Source organism: Brassica napus, chromosome A7, assembly GCF_020379485.1.
Source record: "Brassica napus cultivar Da-Ae chromosome A7, Da-Ae, whole genome shotgun sequence".
Taxonomy (NCBI): Eukaryota; Viridiplantae; Streptophyta; class Magnoliopsida; order Brassicales; family Brassicaceae; genus Brassica; species Brassica napus.
In genome coordinates, this window is record NC_063440.1 from 23,467,545 (window position 1) to 23,492,727 (window position 25,183).

General features: G+C 31.8%; 3 protein-coding genes and 1 non-coding gene across 4 annotated transcripts; 1 reads left to right on the forward strand and 3 right to left on the reverse strand.

The window, feature by feature from the left end:
* Window positions 1-1,374: 1,374 nt before the first annotated feature.
* LOC106357170 (protein IDA-like) lies at window positions 1,375-3,943 on the reverse strand. The gene has a single exon (XM_048736042.1). The coding sequence runs from the start codon at window positions 2,862-2,864 to the stop codon at window positions 2,634-2,636; it is 231 nt and encodes a 76-aa protein (XP_048591999.1). The 5' UTR covers window positions 2,865-3,943; the 3' UTR covers window positions 1,375-2,633.
* On the forward strand, window positions 1,859-1,930 carry TRNAP-AGG. The gene has a single exon. It is a non-coding gene; the product is annotated as a tRNA-Pro (tRNA).
* Window positions 3,944-6,677: 2,734 nt separating the features above from the next.
* On the reverse strand, window positions 6,678-9,074 carry LOC106354040 (piriformospora indica-insensitive protein 2). The gene is made up of 2 exons (XM_013793882.3): window positions 8,325-9,074; window positions 6,678-7,954 (listed from the first exon to the last, which is right to left on the reverse strand). Exons 1-2 carry the CDS (start codon window positions 8,538-8,540, stop codon window positions 6,875-6,877), a joined length of 1,296 nt encoding a protein of 431 aa, XP_013649336.2. The 5' UTR covers window positions 8,541-9,074; the 3' UTR covers window positions 6,678-6,874.
* A 3,800-nt stretch (window positions 9,075-12,874) lies between these two features.
* LOC106357171 (CLAVATA3/ESR (CLE)-related protein 12-like) lies at window positions 12,875-13,506 on the reverse strand (the record flags this gene model as incomplete). The annotated part of the gene is made up of 1 exon (XM_013796850.3): window positions 12,875-13,506. A coding segment is annotated over one exon (378 nt), but the record flags the coding sequence as incomplete, so codon positions are not given.
* Window positions 13,507-25,183: the final 11,677 nt, after the last annotated feature.

Sequence of the window (25,183 nt, forward strand, 5' to 3'; positions counted from 1 at the left end):
ATCCACAACTTGGTAGTGGATTTCAGAGATTAAAAGGTGTTTCCGAAACCTTATAACTATTGTTTTACTTTTTTGTAACTGGAACCTTGTAACTATTTAACTTTTTTGCATATATTTTATAAAATAACTATTACACAAGTTGTATTTAAATAAATCGATATTTAACTTGCCTTGTTTTGTTATGTCCCTTACATGAATTCCATTATCACACAAAATATGTATTTTAATTAGAATAAGACTATTCTTGGAGTAGAATAAGACTTTAAATCTCGCAATATATAACATTAAGAGCATCTCCAACCTCACTCTGTTTTTCACTCTAAAATAGAGTTTAGAGTAAAAAATACTCTAATGGTATTCTATTTCTCATTATATTATAGAGTAAAAATAGGTTTACTCCAAATATAGAGTAATTTGTTTTTTTTTTGTTCATCACTCTATTTTTTACTCTAAAATAGAGTACTTTTGGAGCAAACTCAAACTCTATTATAGAGTTACTCTGTTTTAGAGTAAAAAATAGAGTAAGCCATTGGAGATGGTCTAAGAACACATTATTAGTTTAGAATTCGAAAGCTACAAAAACTATTAATTTCGATACTCTGTTTTTGCACTATTGCAGTTCTTCATTTTGTATTGTTAGTTGTTTTCCCATTATTTTAATAGTTATAGCTCAGGTTTTTTTTTTGGCAAATTGTTAAGATTTATACCATTTTGAATTTTTAAATGTTGATTACAATTTACTGGGAGAAAGATAGAAACAAAATCAACAACCAAACTCAAGCGGAGGACCTCAAGGTGGCCTAGAAAGAAAGAAATAGAACAGCAGCAGCCATGGAGAGCTGTTCGGTGAAGGGTATGAGAGCAGGCAGTCGCGGATTTGTCGGTCCAGAACATGGCGGAGAGCATCAATTCTGAGACGCAAGTCTCTCGGCCCATTGTCACCCAGAACAGAGATAAGGGGGCCTAGGTAAGTCCATGTATCAAACCAAAAAGATGCAGATGCGCCATCTCCTAGCACACAACGCATAAAATAGTATAGCATCGGCCGCAGCGGGAGCATACTTCTAACAGATGGAGAGAATCTGGTTGAATCCGAATCTTGCCAGAAAGGAACCCACAGTGAGCTAGTGTTCGAGAAGTAGTTCCAAGTCCGTTTGAGTAACCTTATGCTAAGACCACCTTTTTGTTTAGGCATGCATACATCTTTCCACGTGACCTTTGAACCGGAAGCTGAGACTGTATTATTCTTCCACAGGAAACCAGCATAGAGCATCAATCTTTTCATAAAACGCCTTACGAAAACAAATACAGCACTCCAGAAATTACCATACCATATATAACTGTATTATTCTTCCACAGGAAACCAGCATAGAGCATCAATCTTTTCATAAAACGCCTTACGAAAACAAATACAGCACTCCAGAAATTACCATACCATATATAACTGAAGCAACCATTTTCACTTTCCCAGCAAATAATAGATATTTAACATTCCAAGAATGTAGTTTCCGAATAACCATGTCAATAAAGGCTGAAGAGTAGACATTGTCAGCCGCTTTGGGTTCAGAGGGAGCTGGCGCTGCGTTTTGTGCGGGTAATTCTCTCTCTCTCCCAAATCCTAGTCACGTTTCTGCGAAATTCCAGCTAATCTTTAATTTATTGAGCAGGCGAGAGCTTCGAAGGATGCGCAGCTAGAAAAGTGACTATAGATAGAGAAGATGAAGTTCTTGACTGTCACAAACAGAGTGCGAAGGGTACGATTGGATGACTCTTCCCGACGCCTTCGTTCTTGCCGCTTGAGAAAATAGTGAAAATCGGATTTAATTTTGAAGCCTGTTGGTACCAAATACTTTCAGAAGGGCATTTGGTCTAGTGGTATGATTCTCGCTTAGGGTGCGAGAGGTCCCGAGTTCAATTCTCGGAATGCCCCTTCCTTTTCCATTTTTAATATTTTTTTTGTTGGTCTCTGTTTTCCTTACTAGGGCTTATTTCTAATCATCCAGAGGAAAAATGACCGCTACGCTACATAAGATGTTTCTTCTATGTATTGTAAGCTGTATTTATCTCTTATGATTGATTCCACTATACCTTCAAACTCTTTAAGACGTTTGATGTCTATTTATTAAGTATATATATCTTCTTAAGAGAAAGACAAATTTCACAGTACAAGTGTGTTCGTTTTGTTTTTTTGAAAGAATACAAGTGTGTTTGTTACACATTATTAAAGTATATCTTAACAACTTTTAGCACGTGTTAACTTATGAGCTTTCGACAAGAGTTGTCCGGTGTCTAATTGATGATCAAATTGTTAACTTCATGAACTTGCGACGTAATTCAAGAACATGCCAAGACTGGCACGAACATGTTCTTGATTAAGCGGATGATGTGTGATGCTGGATGCAGACTGCAACACAAGGCTGACAAGATGAGTTAATTGAATTTCATGATCTTTATATGACATCATGAACTTAAACAAACATTAGTTCATAATCATATGAAAAAATCAATAGTATAGATAGACGTGTGAAAGCATATACAAAGGGTATATCCTATGTGTAACTATGTTGATCTAAACTATAAAACAAAACCGCAAAAAAATACATTGAATAAACAAAAAGATAATATGAAAAAAATCAATGAGGATGAGAGTCAATAAGAGAGTTGTGTCTCTTCGAAGGGGCAGAAGGAGGAATGGGAACGCCTTTGGGCAAGTAACCAGAAATAAGGCTGTCTTTGAACCCTAAGCTCTTCCTATTCTTCATCTCCACGGTGGCTCCAATTCTTGCAGCCGCCACATACGAAGAGCTACTCGCCGCCAGAAACAGAACTAGACAGAGCAGAACCATCGTACGACACGGAGCCATTTGGTACTAAATGTTTATGCTTTTTTTTAGTTTAACTCGTTCTTCTATTAGTAATGGATGAATGAATAATGTGTAAGTATATGTGTTTATATAATATGCGCGTGTGTGTGGATTTGATGGAAATAAGTGTAGCGGAAATGAGGGGGAAAGAGTGGAACGGTGAGAGAGGAGTGAATCCCACGCTAATGTAAGACTTTGAATTTTCTATATTAATTTAGTATCAAAATTTTTAAATATTGAGTTTTGTTTTGGTCGCCGTCGTCAACTTTTGTTTATTTTATGTATTTTAGAATGTAAACAGATCCATTTTATACTTAGGAAATGGGAATCTGGTTTGAGGTGACCGTCGTTTATTTCAAGATTTTACATTTTATTATGCCAAGTTCGTTGACGAGAATATTAAATAGTTATATAGACGTCATTACTGTTTAGCTAGTTTTGTTTTGTTGTTGTAATATTCAAACTCTCAACAGTAATTATCATAAGATGTCGAATACTGGAATAGTAAAGCAAGCTTATCTTTTCGCTTTCGTAAGTATCATAATATCAAACTTGGCTTGTGCTTAAACACCAAATATTTCGGGCACAAAAATATATTAAGTTTCTGAAATCTTAATATAAATGCCAAAACGCTAGTATAATGATAATTTTAACTTAGACACTAAAGTGATATGTTATATACCATATTGTAAAAAGATTAGAACAAGTAACAGTTAGTATATATAGGATGATCATGATACGAAAAAAAAACATGTTTAATGAAACGAATGTGTAGAATTAATTAATTACACGTGCTTTTCAATACAAGTATGAAAAATACTGAAAGTTCATGCAGAAAACACGTTAAAACAATGTATACCAACCTAAATCTTTTGCGTGAGAAGGTATTTTAAGAAAGTAAGACAAAGAAGTTAGTTTGGAGGGTTAACTAGCTTATACACTATTTGATTTGACAGCAGTTTTTATTCCTTTACTCCATTATTGATATGGATATCCACCTGATTCTTCATTTAAATCGGACTTCTTCTTCCTTTGAATAGACTTTTCTCTGTATTTTACAAAATGCCAAACCAAAGTAAAGTTCAAACATACTTCCCACGTCACTACAAGAAAACAGCGATATTCTGACGGACGTTCCGACGGAAAATGAATTCCTCGGAATATACCGAGGAATTTCCGAGGCAATTCCGAGGAAACACAAAATTTGGCTTCCTCGGAATTTCCTCGGAATATACCGACGGAATTCCGAGGAAAATTCAGTTCGTCGGAATATTCCGACGGAATACCGAGGAAAATTCAGTTCGTCGGAATATTCCGACGGAATACCGAGGAAAATAGTATTCCTAGGAAAAAACCGATGAATTCCGAGGAAATATTATAGACGTTAGAGAGCCGTTGGGGGGATTTTAAAAATTCCGAGGAAATTCCGAGGGCAGAAAGGTTTTCCTCGGAATTTCCTCGGAATAGATCTTGTCGATTTAGGGATTTGATTATACATTCCTTTTCCTCGGAATTTCCTCGGAATTTTCCGAGGAAATTCCGACGACGATAGAGTTTTCCTCGGAATTCCCTCGGAAAATTCCGAGGAAATTCCGAGGAACTTGGGGTTTTAAACCGAAAACAACGTTTTACGGATTGAATAACACGTATATAACCTTCATTAAGTGTCTTAACCAGATTATGAAGTCAAACTTTGGTGTTTTACCCAATAACAAACACTTTTACGATTGCATGAACGAAAACCACACAACATAAGAGAAACACTTATACACTTTAACAAACGGTAAAGAGAATACTTACAATTATTTTTGAAATTTTGTTATTTCATGGTTTATGATCATCTATACAAAGAATCCTCAATGGTATGCATTATAATTGTATAAGAAATGAAATACGGCGAAAATAATCGATGTTTTGAAACCCCAAACCCTGGTTCCTCGGAATATTTTTATTTAACCGGGTAAACCAAGCCGCCAAATATTTCGCGAAAATTGAATTAATGATTTCCGAGGAAATTCCGACGGATATAGTAAATATTTCCGAGGAAATTCCGACGGATAATTTCCGTCGGACCCCTCATTTTATTAGGTCGAGCCCGACCTTCTTCCCCATTTCTCTCCGCCGCAATCTCTCTTTCTCCTGCGATTTCGTCGACTCCTCTCTTCTCCCTTGCGATTTGCGGCGCTTTCTCTCTTCTCCCTCGCGATTTCCACCCTAATCCTCATGTATGAACCCTATCCCACTCTTTTAGGTTAGATTTGTATGGTTTTTAAGTAGATTTGATGATTTTGGAATGAGATTTATAGATTTTGTTAGGGTGAATGGTAGATTTATAGATTTTGTTAGGGTGAATGGTAGATTTGATTTGTATCACTTGATTTGAATTTTTTTTTTAGTTTTTATTAATTTTGTGGTTATAAAAATCGAATTTGTAATTATATATATATATTGAAAACGTTTTTTGTATATAAAATCTATTTTTTGCATTTTAAATTCATTTATATATTTATTAAACATTTTTAAAATCTATAAAACTTTTTTAAGATTAAAAATCATATATATAATATTTAAAATCATTTTTTTGTGGTTATAAAACGTTTTATGTATTTTATATAAAAAATATAAATTTCTATATTTATTAAACATTTTTAATATTATGAAAACTATTTTTTTGTAATTATTTAACATTTTAAATATTTTTAAAACTATTTTTTGTAATTATTAACTGTTTTTGTGATTTATTTAAACTATTTTTTTAATTTTTATACTATTTTATATTTATTAAAACTAATTTTGTATTTATAAAACATTTTTTTTATTATAAACACTATTTTATTATTTTTTGTATTTATAAAAACTATTTTGTATTTATAAAAAGATGATTTCATATTTATAAAAATATTTATATTTATTAAAACTAATTTTGTATTTATAAAACATTTTTTTGATTTATAAACACTATTTTATTATTTTTTGTATTTATAAAAACTATTTTGTATTTATAAAAAGATGATTTCATATTTATAAAAATATTTATATTTATTATAACTAATTTTGTATTTATAAAACATTTTTTTATTTATAAAAACTATTTTAGTTTTTTTTGTATTTATAAAAACTATTTTGTATTTATAAAAAGATGATTTCATATTTATAAAAATATTTATATTTATTATAACTAATTTTGTATTTATAAAACATTTTTTTTATTTATAAAAACTATTTTATTTTTTTTGTATTTTAAATATATTTTCTATTTCAATTTTAATTTTATATTTTCGAATTTCAATTTAAAAAAATAAATTTATATTTTTTTTTTTAATTTTGGAAATATTCCGAGGAAGTGTATCCCTCGGGATATTCCGACGACATCTTCCTCGGAATATTCCGAGGAAATTCCGACGAACATGTGGTCCTCGGAATTTCCTCGGAAATTCGTTTCCTCGGAATTCCGTCGGAAATTTCCGAGGAATTTCCGAGGAAAAATGAAATTCCGAGGAGTTATTTCCGAGGACTTTTTTCGTCGGTATGTCGTCGGAATAGCGTTATTCCGACGACATACCGACGATATTTTCCCTCAGTATGTCGCTGTTTTCTTGTAGTGCGTTTAGACATGTCGCAGAAAGTCATACAGTCTCTCCTTTGATGAAATACTAACACATCTTTATAATCTTTATGGAATGCTCAAAACCAAACGATAATTTCGAGTGTAATTTCTTATTAAAATAAACCCATCAAATTTGATCATTTTGTAGTTTGTTTTTGTTATTTCACTACATTTGATCGCCTTCTTGTTTGGTGGCGCTGCAGAAAAATACAATAAACGATTTTTTTTTTCCAATTGGGGTTTCTTTCTTTTATTTATACGTACACATGTTATGTCTGATACTTACTACTACTAGTAACAAAAATAGAAAAGAAAATGCACACAAGATATATTGGCAAAGTTGAATAAAATGCATGGTTCAAAAGACCACAGCTTCGTCACTTTTCAAGTTCCAGGTTCTGTCTTAAGCCAAAGTTACCGCCTTCATTCTCTTGCATTGGTTCACTCCAAAAGGAGCATGATCACGAAGGTTCTTGATTTCATCACCGTGGTAACACAGATTAGGGTTGCCCCAAGCACCAAGTCTTCTTCCCATCCTCTCATAGAACTTCTTAGAAAACTTCAGCTCTCCGCTGATGTTATTTCCATTTACATAGAGCGCGTTGAGACAAGGCATTTTGGTTTCCATTTGAGGAAAGAGTTTGCCTCCGAGACTGTTGTTGCTTAGACCTAAGAACCTCAGTTTCTTGAGCTCCAAGATTGACCATGGAATCTCTCCGTTTAACCCTGTGTTGGAGAGATCCAAAACCACCAAATTCTTCAGATTTCTCCACTCTATTCCTGTTAAGTCCCCTTCGAGATGGTTATTGGACAAAACTAGTTCAACCAATGAACTCATCTTTTGGATCTCTTTGGTCAGTCCACCTGAGAATCTGTTGTTCCTAAGATCCAAAAGAGTCAGATTTTTTAAGGACTGTAGCTCTATAGGTACCTTTCCTTCCAAGTAATTGTTACTAACATCCAGTTTCAGCAGTGAACTCAATCCTCCAACGCTTAAAGGCAACGGTCCAGAGAAGAAATTCCTGCTTAGATCCAATATCAATAATCCGGTTAAGCCATAGACCTCCGGTATTCTCCCTGTAAACCGGTTTCCAGACAGCACTAAGCGTCTCAGTCTGGTTAACTTGGCTAAATTCTCTGGCAATAAACCTGTTAACCGGTTTTCTAGCACCACTAGAGATTGAAGATTGGTGAGGCTAGTGATGAAAGAAGGGAGTTCACCGATCAGTCCCGGGTTTGATCTGATCTCAAGCGTCTCCAAGTTCTTAGAGAGATCCAGCCACTTCTCGTCTGAAACTGAAGCTAGATATTGGTTTGGTGATGTGAAGCAGTTGAATAGAGAGAGAGACTTGAGGTGCTTGAGCTCAAAGAGTTGTGGTCTGATCACTGGAATCTCAGTACAAGCAAGAGAGTTGTCTCGCATAGACCCAAAGCTTAAAGCAGTCACATACCAAAGATCATCAAATAGATCACAAGTTACACCCTGCATAGTTAACAGCAAAGAATTAAATATTTGAGGAGGATATATACATATATATAATAGAATTTTATGTTACACAAAAAAGGATGTGACATTATTCTCTGAAACTGGAAATGATAACTAATTATTATTCCACTGGTGAAGTTGAGTACACACCAAAATGGAACAGAGGAATTTTCATTAGTAATTACTAAATAAAGAAAGTAAATCTCATTTTTTACTATCTTCTGGCTTTAGATTACATAAATAGAAATTTACTTTAGATTTTCAACTATATTATCAGAAGTTCAACATCTTTTATCATAATTGGTAACTTTTTGTTGCTGTTGAGTAACACAAAATAAGATCAAAGAAGAATGATGAGAGAAAGAACCTGGAACGGAGTCCAACCACAAGGGTCAGGAAAAAGGTAGGAACCATTCCAAGAGTCACCAACGAACCCTTGAACTGTAGAGTAGAGAGCAGCTTTCTCTGTTTTTTCCATTGGACCTCCTTCACTTTCCTCTGTTTCTGCGCTGCTCCAGTTCACCACCAAACACCACACACATAGTAAAAAACATAATTGCTGCTTCTTTGTGAATCTAAGCATCTTCACTGAAGTTATAGTGAGAAGATACAAGAAGAGGAGGATAAAAAAAGTGTTGTGTGGATCTAATCTCTGTATTGGAACTATTCCACTTGTTGAAGCAAATGTTGGAAGATGAAAACAAAGCTATCACCACAATGTGTTTATGGGACCCTTTTGAGAACCATGAATGTTGGTTGATATGTACATAAGATTTTTCCAAGAAAACAACCCTTAATAGTATTCTTTTTTTTTCTCCAATACAGATTAGTTTGAGACAAGAAATTTCATGAGAAAAAGGATAACGGTTTAGAGGTTCCTCTGCTTTCCATCTTTGTTTCTCTTTTAGGGTTTGTTATAGAGGAAATGCCAAGAAGTAGTGACCCAAGAAAGAACAAGAGAGTAAAAGCCAAATCTGTTTCTCTAACTTATGATTGCATAAAAACACAGCTGTATGTGTTATATAGACATGTGTAAGCACCTCAGCAGTCTACAACATGACAAAACTGAATTTATGGGGTTAAATCCAAATAACCGACTAAGCATTTGCAATTTTTCAAAATGTTCACAACAGGTTTATGGTTTGCTTAAATACAGGTTTATTAATGAGCATATCGGAGTAAGTTGTACAGTTATAGAGTATATAGCCAGAGGTTTAGACAAGGACTAAGCATTAGCAATAAAGATTTATAAAACAAAACCTTTAAAAGCAAGGCACAGTTAACAAAGCAGAGAAAAAAAAATCAGAAACAATAATGGTAATGAAACAATAATGGTAACGAAAATGATAAGAGAGATGGTCGAGTGAAAGCGAAAGGCAGAGAAGATCCAAGTCCTTTACAAGAGGACTGTTCTGCAGAAAGTTTTTTTTTATTATTTGTTATGATAATCTCTTTCCTTAGGTTTATGAATTTTTTTATCAAGTATTTTTTCTTCAAAAACAGTTAATTTATCTGTTTTAAAATATAAATGTTATAGAAAATATAAATGTTTTGAAATATAAGATAAATATGAACTTTAATAACAACTGTGTAACCAATCATATTTTACAATATGTTTTATAATTGACTAAGTTGTTGTGGATTATATTTTTGATAATATTCTTAGATGAAAATAAGTTTTTAATCTCTCTGGCCAAAACATATATGGAGTATTATATATCTTGAAAAGGAATAAAAATAAATGAACACGGCGAGGAGATAGTTAAAAAGTTAAAACTCAAACGAACTCAAAAGGAACAGAAACTTAATTGAGTGGAACAAATTAGCACTAATGTTTAGTTAATTAAGAACATTCAGAGAATGAATTCATGGCTAATCAAATGTCATAGATCCCTGCAACTGAAATCTAATGGAGATATTAATTTTCTAGAGTAATGAAGGGTGAGTGATGGATGCTCTTGCATGGCCTTCTTTCGTTTGGACCACACTCGTTTTGTACTAACATTGAAAGGTGAGGCATATCTACTATATCTACTCACTCTAAACCTATTCATTACAAAAACTGAAAATCTTGGTAAGATCCTACATATAAGCTGTATAGTCCTTTTCTTCTATTTTAGCATTTTGTGTTGTGGACTTGCTTTTCCTTTGTTTGGTGATTTTCAGGCAAACACAACCAACAAAAGATGTCAGGTCGATGACAATGACTTATGTAACTTTGTTTCTTATCTCTGAATCTTTGTGTGGTTTCCTTGAACACCAACACCATTACCAATGTAGAAAGCATATTTGAATCAAATGCTGCATTTCTTACAAAGCCCTTAACTTCCAAGATTACACTTGCTTTTGTTTCAGTTGCTTGAAAAAGAAAGTAAAGTTAAAAAAAAACACACACACATAACAAAATATGTTTTTTCTTTCTCAGGCAATCCTACTCATGGAATAGTTTTGTCTTTAAGAGAGGGTGAAGCTGATTAGGTTGTGAAAAAGACCCAAAGCTTCTTCGTTTTCCTATTTGATCATGCTGATAGTTCTATCATCCTCTTCACCACTGTGCTCTGTTCTTTCACCGCTGCCTCCTCCTGCTTCGAACTGTGGATCATCCACTGGTCTCTTTCCCATACTTTTGTCCTTGAACTCAGGCTCTGCTTCAGACAGAGAAAAAACATCTGCAAAAAATGGGGATGATCTAATTTGATGTTTCAGGGGATTAATCATACCTTAACAATCTCCTTATGTGTTACCCGCCTTCACTAAGCTAAAAATACGATATAAGAAAGTTGGCTGACCTGCGTCGGTCACAAGTCACAACAAGCTTATCCTCAAGCTCATGGGCTCAGAATAGACCCTTTGGCTGCGGAGAAGGCTTCGTGACTTCGTCTGCGAAAGCTACGAACTTTCCCTTCCGATCGTTCGCCGGAAACTGTTTCCGTCAAAACCCAACTACTCGTTTTCCCTCGGAACACGCGAGCTACGGTGGACTGTTTCACACTCTTGGGTCGTTGAAGTAGCAAACGACAATATTTATTGGGCCACTTTGGGCTTTTCTTTTCCTTTTTACTAACCCAGCTTTGAGGCTTCTATATGAAAATTCCTTTTTGAATATTCATTTATATTTTCAAATTTATGTATCTAACTTAAAGATGTTTATCTCCTTTATTGAATTTCAGAACAAAAAAAAAATCAATAGGCACAGTGTTATTTTAACTTGTTTGATACATGTTTCAACTTGATTAGTTCATAAGAAAGCAATTTAAAAGCGATAAGCATCAGAATTGAGACTGAACCCTTGCCTTATCATGATTGTGGGTTGACTCGGTTGTGTTTTGCTTCCGAGATCGAAGCAATTTCACGTGTTTACAACACCCGGTTTAGTACGGCTTCACATACTTAAAGTTATAAAAATATATTTTCATGAAATTTGAAAATAACAATAAATAATATTATTTATTTACTTCTATTATTTTTCTCTTCATTTTACTGTTTAACATACTGTGCTCATCAAGTTAAACATAGATTTGTTTTTGCATTGTTGGAGGATCTTCGAAAACACTACCACTAGTGTTACAATACATGGACTTTTACAATATCTTTTGTGGTGCATGTTCACTTGCTCTCTAATGAACAAGTCTCAATAATTTTAAGAAACAGCTGTAATATATAAAAAAAATCAAAAAGTCATGCACTAACAACAATTCATTTTGAAGCTTTGATCCAGTTAATTAACTGAGGCATTTTTCAATTATCATTTACTTGGTGAGTTTAGAATCTTATGTTTTTAGACATTATATTATTTAAATTTCTATATATGTATATCATTTAGTTTAAACTAAATGAACTAATGTATTTAGAAAGTAAGGTTTGTATGTGTTACCGACGCTTATTTTATTTTGCCTTTATAAAATATCACAAGGTAACTACGCCACAAAAACCTAATCTTTGAAAATAGGTCCCATTAAAATATGATGGCACACAACACTAGACTCATGTGAAGGGAAACAACTATTATGGAAAGTATAATATATTATTTTAAAATCGTTCTTTTTAATATGCTAGAAGACGATATAATTTACCCTAAATTATTAATTCAGTCGTTTACCATTTGTACATCTTGGTCCCTCTTTACAATTGTCAACAGCATTTGTAATAATATTTTAAAATAAACAAATTAGTTGGTATAGAAAGAAACCAAATACAGAAAAGTCGGCACATCCTGAGATTGAGAGACAGTGAAGCTTTGTAAAATGACAATTTCCTTATTTTTATCGAAAAGACAGCAAGACACTATACTGGCCAAAGTCATGTTCAGATTTACCAAATAAATGTCTTTACCATATTAAAGTTTAAACTCTATTTACGAGTTTTCTTTTTTAGTCTATTTACGAGTTAGCTTAACAACACTAGCTAAACTGCATGTATATATTGATAAAGTCAGTTACTCAATGTATTGTTTTTTAACAGTATGAATTACTCGATGTATTTTAAGAAATGAAAGTGGACGATTTACATATAAAATTTTGCATAATATATAAGCGTGAAAAAGAGGCTATAAAAAACTTGTAGTTCAAATTTCGGACGTATGAAACAAATATTAGTACGTTCTTATCATATGTTATATTTGTATATTTCTTATAGAGAGATTATATTTGTATCTTATACTATGTATTATTTTGTCTTTGGTATAATAAGGCATCTAGAATAACTCTCAGTTGTGACGTGCCGTTGCAGCTACTGGTTGGCTAATCCCAAAGTCAAAGCAATTATATAATGATACATCATCATTATAATCAACGACTAATTTTTCTTCAAATTGATAATTAATATACATAACAGTCAACATAAGGTAACAAAAACAAAACAAATCAAAAAACAAAACAATAATCTTTTTTTTTTTCTCGTTAACCACAATAACCAAGATATGTGAATTATTTCTTGATAGTAAACCAACATATTTACAGATAAAATCGTCAAAGTAAAGCTAAAATATACTTGTGTACTCATGATAAAAATATGTATCAAGACCAAAACTATGAAAGACCTATTAAAGAAAATAAACAAAAAGATCTAAATATTTAATATCCTCCTTTAAGACAAAAAAAAACTAGGTAAAGTCTGATCAGGCTTTGGTTTGAATGTTACCACTCTAATCAAGAACGTGTAATCGTCATTCATCAATGGTGCAACGGATTGGGTCCGGAGGGAACTCGGCGTTTCTCCACTCCGTAACGGGGATCGATCTCATCGCCGTCGTCTTTCTCGCCGGAAGGACGATGATGGTGGTTGTTCTCTCGGGGATGGAAAGGAGTGAAGTCAAATCTATGGGAGAGAGCTTTTCTGCTGACTAATCTAGTGGTGTCGGGACTGCGGTCCTGGTGCTTCGGCATCGACGGCTCATCCGCATTTGGAGAGTAAAGATGGTGGAGGTTGAAGGAATACAAGTAGTGGAGGAGGAGAAAGAAGAATGAGAGCCAGAGAACTATAAAGAGAATTTGAGAGAATTTCAAAGCCATGGACGATGAGAGAGGAAACAGAAGATGATGAAGGATATTTTAGCATAACAAGAGCCCAGAGGCCAGACTTTTTCTTATAATCTGCCAAAAAAAACTGTTAATCAATAAGAAAAGGCCAAAAAGATGTTGTTTCTAAGTTTGTGGATGTATTTGGAAAGAAACAGAAGAAAGTTTTGTTGGACAGTTCGGAAGACAATATTGTAAAAGCTAATCAATATATTTATATATATCATATAGTTGACAAAGTGTAAAGTTTAAGAGATGTGAGGGAGTGGGATTTTGTCTTTTCAACGCAGGATGCTTTATCATGTGTGCTCTATTTTTATAAAAGTAGCCCAGTTTATGTGTTAATTAAAAGCTTTGGTGGTAATCCCTGTTTTTCTTTCTGTTGTTAGAAGAAAGTTTGATAAAACTAATAACTGATTTCCTTTTCTGTCTTTCTCGTCATCTGAATACCATGTAATATACTAATATAATATAACCTTTTTATATATTTGTACATATAAAATATTAGCAGAATGTCGTTAACAAAAAATAGCAATCGAGAGTAGCTATATTGACAAAAACTTGAGAAATTTTAATATTAATAGTATTTTTAATTGTTTAAAGGCGATTTTTGTTTGTATCTATATGTTTTATAATTTAAAAAAAAACTCTAGATGGACGCATATTTTGAATTCAAACATGATAAAATGAATTATGCATACTGAATCCAAACATGTCTAGTCTAAAAAAATTTCGTTGTTATGTCATCAGCTGGATCAAAACATGATAGACTGAATGAATTATGCATATTGTCGGGGAAAAATAAACAGTGTTTGTAAAGATAAACCAACAAAAGGCATCAAGTCAACGATATTTTTTAACAAAATATCATATTATTATCATGAGGATGAATTAATATTACGATAATAATACGTACATAAACAGAATCTACATTGGTTAATCATTGATATACAAAAGGCAAAACCATAATTATAAGGTACTAAACCTTGTAAAGAAAATAGTGCATCGAGGTATCTTAGAATTCAAGAAATTGAAAAAGAGGCATGATTGTAACTTAGCAATTACTATGAAAAAAATATCTGGAATGGTGAAAATAGTATAATAAAATCTTCCGAATAATGAAATATTTGATTTCATAGTTGTGTAATCGATGGTATTATATTTGCAGGAGAAGATTGCATTCACTCGTATTGTATTAATAGGTCTAATTATAGTCGACGTGTGAACAGAGTAATGAATGAACTATCGATCCATTGCCTTTACATGTGCTCTGAAAAAAATTAGCTATTGCGTCGTGGACTTTTAATGAAACCACGTTCCAGATATGACTTTCTTTAATATTTTTTTCCGATAATAAATTTATTTCTGTCACAAAAGGTTGACTTTCATAGATGCAAGGTGTTATGTTTCTCTTGTTGCACAATATATCATATTAAAACTTGCATATATTGAATCACTTTTTATAAAGGATAATCGTTAGAGGTATATATATACTATGAATCGTTTATATGTGCTTTGGTGACATCTATAGACTATAGTATTAAGGTTGAGTTGCGGTATATGTTAATAATATAAATCACATTATATTGATGTTTCACGGTACCTATCTAATTTTAAATAATTATACAGTTTTCTTTTTCTTGGAAGCTTGGATTTTGGAAAATTATATTTTATGCAAAGTTTTTTTAGTTAAGGGATATAATAGCATTTAACCTAAACTTCCAATGATATTTTTTTTTTTGGGTTTGGGGTTCGGTCAGTGCTAAAGCATAGAGAAGAACTGCATCTAATTGAATGGCTCAAAGCCTCAAACCAAATAAATAGTACAAAAGTTTAAGTTAAAACCTAAGAGATGAGAGAATAGGAAAGTATGATAACAACTATGGAATTTATCTTTACAAAATCATATGGAATATATCCGATATTTAATTTGAATATATTATTATATCTACACATGAAGATGATAATAGACCAAATGAGGTTTTGGGAGTCATACTCTTCATATTTTTCAGCTCTATACTTCAATAATTTTTGCTTGGGAAAGAGATATAAATCTTTCGCGGCTGGGAGATTTACATGCGACTCATAACTTTTTCATTCCCATTAAACATGAAATAAATGGGTGAAAAAATAGTGTAAGTTATGGGAAAAGTCGAGGTTCAAGCAAAATGAAGTTATTAAGAAATTGGTTATACTTTGTGTGTTAATTAAACTGTATACCTATTATTAAACGATAAGGCTTGACATGGATTAAGATTAAGCAGTGATATACCTATAGTTTTAAGATTTATCTATACAATAATAACTGCTGCTTATATGGTTGAAGATTTCATCATGTGGCTATACGATTGACGATACATCATAGGGTTAGGATATGATTTCAAAGTTTTCCACTGTAATTTCAGTTATAATTATTAATTATGAACGTTTACAAAGTAAAAAATTCCTACCTTTTGAAGACTTTGAAAACCAGTAAATTCTTTGATAAATATCAGTTAGTTTTATAAGAATTGAAATAAATAATTTATAATCCATGCCCATTATAAACTAATATTTAGACTAAATCCTGGACATGGGGAAGCCTATATTTCTGCATCCAAAACATTTTTAAACAAAAGACTAATTTGTGTGATACAAATTATATATATTTATACATTATATTTATGCATGTGTATATTCTGAATCAATCACACAAATTAAATAATAAATATATTTTTTTATTTGTATTCTGAACCAAAATATAAATTGATTCCTAAAGGACATAAAATTGATTTCTTTTATTATTTATATTTTTTCAGTAGAAAGCCATACATACATACACTTTTAATATAATTAATTTAATTTCAAAAATTTATTTATAGAAAACGTATGTTGAAAAATAAGACATAATAAGTTTTTTTTCCTTAAAATTAAGGCATCATATGTTAAGAAAATTATTCAAATGTTCTTACAAAAAAACTATGATTTGTGAATCGCTCGTAGTGAAGCAAAGGAAAAGATGAAGATATTTTAAATCAGATTAAAGGTATTAGAGCATGTTAAATAAGATATTTAAGAGCCGGTTTTTAATTTTTTTAGTTAAAAGTTAAGAGACGAGTTCTTATATTCCGCTAAGAACTCTCTATTAATCATGCTTTTACAAGGCACGAAAAAGAACGAAAGAGGCTGTTGAGTGGATTGTGGAACAAGAACTGGTGGGTAATGGGCAAATTCCAAACCAGCTTTTTAACTGTTTATATTTTCTCTTGCACTAATTCTGAGTGCTCGAAATATGATTGCACTAGTAAAAAAACGCAAACATCAAAATCTCACAAATCTTGAAAATCAAATGCAAACAATATATAAGAAATATATACTGCCAAATGCCACGAAACTATCTTCAAGCATGAAAATGGTAAAACCACTGCCATCTAATATATATACAATATTTAGATGTACACTACAAGAAAATTGCTATATTAAGACCAAAATTTTAGTCACAATAGATGATATTCGGTAACAATATAAACATTGTGACGTAATTGTGATGATTTGAAAACGGTTACAATAGGCACGTCACAAATGAATTTTAGTAACAAAAATGTCACAGTGTTTGTGACATATTCATTGGTAACCATTAAGTCACAAGTAGCAACGATATACAAATGTAACAAACCTGTTACAATTACCAACTAAAAATTATGTCACAAAATTGTCATATTATGTGACTCTCATAACGTCTTAATTCGGTGGCTTATTTCAACAAAAGGTTAGTCTTACACTGTCACAAATAAAGACTAAAAAAAACATCACAAATATGTCTCATATAAGACTATTTTGTAGTCACAAATTTTCACGCTTATCACTAAATAATCAATTTTTATTAGTTAAGATTATCCATCTCGAATTTGTCACAATCTTTCAGCAATATATTATCAAACTATATATCGTTACAAACATATATGTTGTTACAACCACTCATCTATGTAGCCAAATTACATTTGTAGCTATACATTAATTATTATTTTTTGGTGTAACTAAAATATACAAAAATGAAGAAATAAAATAAATTAAGGTAAAACATAAACACTGTTGATGTCGTGGGATATATCAAAAGTGCAGCTTCCAGCTTCGGATGATCTTCTGATAATTATTGCGCAGAAAGCAAAAAATGGTAAAAATGTTCTCAGATCTGACCAGAATCTCTTAAAACAAACTTATATTGAAAGTGTATTTTTTTCCCCTTCAACACCAGAGTCCGTCGTGCTCTCTGTTAACCTTCATCTTATTGCTCGAGTCGAATTTTTATCTTTTCTCTCCTTCCACGAGGGTTCTCCGTTTCTCTCGTTAGTCCCCGTCTGCTAGGAAAACACACCACCAAAGCGTAGCAGATGATGTATCAGTGGAGATCAACTCCCTCTTTCTCTTAACCCCAACGACAAGCACTCTCTCTTTTTCTTATCTCGTAAACGGCTGCAGCCCCTTTTTTTTTAGGGTGAATGAAAGTGCATACGCATATATACACACCGTGCCCCTAGTTTTAGGGTTTATGGGATAATGGATTTTCATTGGGCTTTAAATTAAGGTATAAATTTTTCTACAGCCATAAATTTATCAAGTCTCTTGATTTATTTATAAATTTATTTATGTGATATTCATTTTTTTGTCAACATGTGATATTCATTTTATAATAAACAAAAATAGTTAGTATATCACTTTTTCTTTATGACATACATTTTTAATTAGTTTAGTTATTGATACATTAAAAATATATAATTGATATAATTTTGAAAATTTTTAACAAGATGTGTTCTGTTTTTTTTTCGGAAAGAAAATAAAGTAAACAATATATATATATATATATATATATATATGTTAATGAATTTAAAAATACAATTAATAAATTTAGTCATAGTATTGTCATAAACTGAGACTATTGCATTCACCAAAAAATCGTAACAATTATGTGACGACATATTAGGTCTCAATATTGTCACAGTTTGTTACAACTATTCTTTTTGTCACAACATTGTAACGAATTGTGACAAAATTTGGTTACAATTTAAACAGTCACAATATTGTGACAAAACATCTACTAATTTGTGACATAAAATTTTAGTTGCAATATCGTATCACCAATGTCACAGATTTGTGACTCATATTAATAGTATCAAAATTTAGTCACAATATCTCAATTTTTTTGTAGTGGTAGAAAAAGAAAATTAAATGGAATTCTAAATAGATATAATTTGGTTGAGGGAAGAAGAAATATCTAATATATAATACATTTAATTTTAGATGATTTTTAATGTGTAAAACAAAACAGTTAATGACTGAGGATGAACTTTATTTCTAGGGTATGTATCGTCTAGTGTCTCCCCTATATGTACCACTATGAGTCTGATCCAGATCAGCCACATATCGCTTTTGAAAAATGATAATCATTTACCTGGTATTACGGTTTCATAATGCTAGGGTATAAGTAAAGCAAATATACGATTTATTTTTCTGTGATGAGCAAACGTTGCAAACTAGCTTTAGCCTATGCCATATTTGTTTTAGTTTATGGATCCAATATCGAATTATCTGCACGAGAAAATTCAAGGTGAATGTCTAAAAGCGACCCTTTAGCTTTGATATTTCTTTAACTCCATGGAGAAATTGTGCCAAACTCTTGAGTTTTGCATCAGCGTTGTCGGCAATCATTTTATTTATACGGATAAGAAAAAATATTATTATGTTTATATGTATATCGTGGCAATCCTGGTTACTCGAGGAGAGTTCCTTAACAATACATTTTAATTTTAAATGAACTAAAACATGTATAAACGGCAGAAAGTTTCCTCATAAAATATTGTTTGTATGATAAACGGCTAAGCAAGATCTCCCTGATCAAACCAAGGAGCCCTGGATGAAGCATAATGTAATGAATTGAAGAAACATTTGTTTTTTATCGAGCAATCAATGGTCGTCATTTGGTAATACCCCTATATAGAAAATTCAAAGTGCAGAGGAAACTCCGAGACTTGGTATTTTACAGTCTACCACTTTGTGTGTGTTGTCTTGTAGAGAATATATCGCTTGAAAACATAAAAATACTAAGGAATATATTTGTACATTGCATAGTCTTATGTCCGCAGTTTTTCTTCTTTCTTTTAAATAATTTAAGATGATATAGTTTTAGTTGTGGAAAAATGTCAAGAAGCCCAAATAGTTTTCAAAGTAAAAGAGAGAGAAAACGGCTGGATGAATTTTGGACAAGAAAAAAAGAAGTTAAAACGAAATTTAGGGCCAGGGTAATTCCTTTTGTACTTGAAATGGGCTTAGTCTTCTTATTGGATAGCAGGCTTAATAATATTTAGAATAAGTGGTCAAGAAAATAAACGGGCTTTTGACATATTATTAGGGCACCAATAAAAACAATGCTCTTATGAGTTATGACGGGGTGATTGGTTAGTAAAACCTTTACCGTAGAATTTAGGCTGTAGGGTTTTTTTAATTTAGCTGTAAGTGATGTAACTTTAAAATTAAAATTAATTACTGCACCAATATATTTTCTACTGTTAAAAGCTTAAAAAGATGGAACTTTAAAAAATAAAGCTTTTACGACGTTTTCTTTTTGCTATATAACTTTAAAAAATAAGATAAAACATGATTGATAATTTAAAGGATGTAGATTAATATTAAAGATAAAGTCAACTCTTACAGCCCAACTAATTACATTAGTTGAGCCAAAGTCTCTATCTTTATAGCTAGAACATTTTGTCTACGAAATGTAAATCAACTCCTATCTTAGCTACCTATATTTCAAGTTCGTCTATTTAATGAAATAATAAACGCGTTTGTTAAAAAAAATCCTAAAAATCATATAAATAAAACAATACTGATTAAATAAGTTTTTGTTGATAGTTATTCTTAGAAAATATAAATTTAATTTTGGTGAAATTTAAATAAAATAAAATTAAAATAATTAAATTAAATCAAAAGAAACAAGATGACATAAAATTACATTTATGATTTTATTTTTTCAAACTGAAAAAAATAAAAATAAAGTTAAAATATAAATCAATTATTATTTTTAAATTAAAATAAAATTATATTTAAATTTATTATTTATGTGCATGACACATTGAAACTCCTAATATCCATAAAATAGACATAAATAAATATAAATTAAAATATATTTTAACCCTAGAGTGAGTTAAAACTTAAAAAAAAAATTTGTAACACAGTTAAAACTTAAACTAAAGAAACAAAAACGAGTCCACAGCTTAACACATAAAGAAAAGAGGTGTGGACCGGAGCAATGATGCAAATGCATGTGGTATGAGACGTCAAATTGAAGCAACGGAGAAGTCTCGAGAATGTATGTGAGAATTTGAGATGTACGGTCTGTCTCTCACGGCAGACACACACTTTGTGTATTATATATAATTACGCACACGATATAGACACTCGCAGGCACATGTATATGCAAATTAATGATGAGCATGTATGCATGTTAACAATTAACATTCGTGTGGTACCAAAACAAAGGGACCGAAAAATTCTTTGATGTTCCTTTTTTTCATAGAAAGATATATACAATGTATCAAGTATTTAACAATAGCTTCACATGCCTCTGGCGGACAAACCACATATAGTCGATAGAACATCAATACCTGACTTATCACGATTTGGGTGCTAGCTTACAAAATGTAAACCTCATCCCGGAAAGGACGCATTTCTACGTGACACTAATAGTAAAGCCACGTGTTTTCTAATTTTGTGAATTTATTTTCCAAATGAACATTGTTTATAACTGTTTGGCGAACCTAATTCGTTTCATAAGGTCCAAAAAGAAAAGAACTAAAAAGGCTAATTAATCAAAACAAGAAAAAGATAGCACGAAGCCACTTTAGTCAATTACTCAAGCGAGAGCTAGAGTAGTAAGAGATTTATGAACGTCTTTCTATGCAGACGAGGTAAGATAAAATCCCTGATACATCGATTATTTAATTTGCTTGAACACTTCACACTAATTTATCAACTGAAATTCCAATAATTTCCTATGCAGACGAGGTAAGATAGAAATCCTAGATTCCAAGTCAATGTGTCAAGCAAGCAATCAATAAATTTCTATAGGTCTAGAAGACTAGAACTCTTATTAGACAGATTAATTCATGTTCATTACGGAAATCATAGGTAATCAAGTATTATACATTAAATTCAGTTGGTCTAATACAATCAAACATGTATTTGAATCAGGTCTAGCTAGTAACCATATAGAAATCCTAACATCAAATCTTCTTGGTTAATCATGTTAGAGCAAATACTAAATTCATTCAACCATTTTAACACACTTTCAATGCATAAAATAGATTATTGTCTAAAGGAGAATGATCAAATCTAATCTAGTGACTAGCATTAAGAATACTTAGCAAGCATGTAAACAAACAAATATGACATTAAACACTTAACTCTTCACTAACCAACCTAAATCTACATAATTCATGGATTCAAGATATGTTAACTCACCAATCCCCATGAATAACCTTAAACACATACAAAGTTCAAGACTAATCATCTTTAGAAAGCAAGATATATACTAAATACTCAAGATTCATAGAAAAGTTGCATCGGAGATTTTTTGTTTTTTTGTTTTTACTTTTCACCAAGAGATAATTGTCTTAAGATAGAAAACAAGATGGGTTTTGAGCTTAAAATGTATTTATAAACCTCTTAAAGTCGAACCGGATTGACTCGATAAACCCGGATCAACCCGAGAAAAATCTGGATTAATGAAACTCGGAAGCATAATGTCGTCTGCTTCAGACTGCGGTGACAGCCCACAGATATAAAATGAGGCCTCCGTCAGCATGCAGTCATAGGCTGTGGTCTCCCTAATCTCTTCCCTGCCTCGATTGCACAAGCAAGCCTAGCCCGCGCTCCTGCTCCTCGCTTCCCTGCTTCGATACTGCAACCACGCTCATCTTGGAGTGGTAGCATGCGGTCCTCTCCACGACCTCCTCTTGGCTGAGTTGGTATCATGGGTTTGCCTCTCGATCAAGTCGATTCTCTAGTCTTAAACCGCGCCTTGCATTGACCTGTGGTGCTAGCATGTACTTGTCACTTTCTTCTCTTTTGTCCATGTTTGTACCCAAATCCTTCCAAAAATCAACTAAAGCCATTCCACACCTGAAATCACACAAATGCGAGTGTAAGCAACCTAAACATACCTAAATGCTATCATAAATGGTGAACACTAGAGTTAGAATGATGGTTAAGACAATGAAAATCACAATATATCAAACCCTGTTATGAAAAAGAACCACGGATTTCGTAAGAATTAAATGACCAAAATATAATTATCATAAAACAATGGGTATATTCGTAGATAAAAAAATATCTTTGATAATTTTTAAATATACATTCTCTTAAAATATTATATATATATATATATATATATATTCTTTACTTTGCTATAGAATGCGGACAGGGGCGGACGCAGGCGGTTGATGGGTGTGGCACTTGCCCCACACTCATTTTTGTTTTTGCTCAAGTAACTCAACACAAATTTAGTTAAAACCCCTAATCTATATATTTGTTTCAGTATGTGCCCCGTACAAAATATTTCTCTGGGTCCGCGCCTGAATGCGGATACTCTTGGTTTATATGATATGACTAGCTTCTCGGTCGGCTTGAAAATATCGATAGTAAGCTTCGAATCCACCATACATTTGCCAAGATTCTCTCCATTTCTTCGTCTGAAGTATGTGAAATATGTACTACTGATTTCTTATGAAAGTATGGTGGTAACGCAAGTTAAAAGGGGCCTATGAGACGGTTACGCATGACAGCAATGCTTGTGTATTATGGTAAATTATGAGATACTAATTAAGGATCCATTATTAACTATTTTCATTTTTTTTGTCTCTTTTAAAAAAAGTTAGTTGGGTGCATAGAAGTCAAGAGTAACACCAATGCTTTGTGAGAATGATTGCAAATAAATAGTATTACTTTTTTTTTTTTGTAACACAACCTTCCTTAAATCATCAGAGTATGTGGTTAAACCACTTGATACAAAGTGGTTTGAAGTATTCATGGAGCAAAAAAGACCATTGTCTTACCTCGGGGGTACATTTGTTTTGAATATGGACTATATTATAAAATATACCCACAACATAATTTAGAATAAGCTAATTATGCATTATGAAACCTACTTTTTACCAGACCAGACAAAAAAACTCATAATGTTTGATTTCTGGCTCAAACCACATAAGTTTCTCGCACTTGCTTTGTTTCCTAATTAGACTATTATCCCATTTATTAGGAAAACACCGAGGGCTAAGATTACCATAATTATAGTGGTGTTAGATATTGACTCGCAACCCATTAATTAATTTCTCTATATACATAAATCATAAATGTCACTGTATATATGTAGATAGAGATTATTTATCATCATGCAGTTAGTAGTGTAGGATTTTGCTTTGATCTGAATTTGTGGATATTAAGTACATTTTATTAGAGTTCTACTTCAGTAAGTCAACTACTGATTAAATGGAACTGCAAGTGTGTATATAGTATTTACAGTTTATATATCACATAGAGACCAATGTATAAAATGTCAATATCCGCACATTGACACACATGCACATCTATATAATGATTGCAGATCGTTAAATGATCAGTTATCACATACTAAGCTAAATGGTTAAGTCGTGTGTTTTATTTTTTAAATTAAGCTAAGCTAAATGGTTAATTCATGAGTTTTATTTTTTAATTAAACTAAGCTTTTTGACAAAGAAAGAAAAAGAGAACTAAGCTAAATAGTTAATTCAGGTGTTTTAGTTTTATAAAATCACAAAATTATGTATATTTTTTGGAAATAACTGAAAAATCGATGATTTCTTCTATAATAATTTTAATGTGTTTGCAAATGGTATATACAGAAATGTAATCATATTATGGTAAGCGTGACGCAATATTCCTGCGGTCGATTAGTGGTGATTGATGTGCTAAGTTTTTGGTGGTTCAGTGATCATCTGTCACTTGAATATGTTATTTCAATCTAATTTTCCTAGAATATAAATATATAATATGGATATATATAATATATATGCAAGAAGAAGAAAAAGCGTATATATACTGAGAAGGTACGAAAGAAGAAAAAGTAGGGGACCAATAGACCCATGCGTGTGACCAGAAACTGACCCTTTGTTCTTTATTTTTCTTAGTGGAAGAAAACTAAATTCGTAAAAGTGATTGAGTCAACCTTGGCATCAATGGCTCATCTTAGAGATGTTGTAGAAGCTCCCAACAAACCGGTCGATGAAAAAATAGGTTGAGCAGACACTAAAAAATCTTGGGATTCTTGTATCTACTCCATCATTTCATATAACTAGTTGCTGAGGCTGCTCATATTTATGTAATATGTCTATATATCACAATACAGAGCTTCAAATGTATAGATGCCTGTAATATCATCTCCAATGGAAGATTGGAGATAGTCATATTTTAAAATCTTTTTGATATCTATCTTTAGAAAAGAAATAAATTCTTAAACACTATGAAATAATATTATAAATTAATATTTATTTAATTTTCATATGAAAGATAATGCAAAGGATATGATATCATTAAATAATTAAAATAAATGATACATATAAATAAATTAATTAAACAACCCATTATTATATAAATTATAAAAATAATATTTAGAGTTATAATTTTTTAATCGAAATTAATA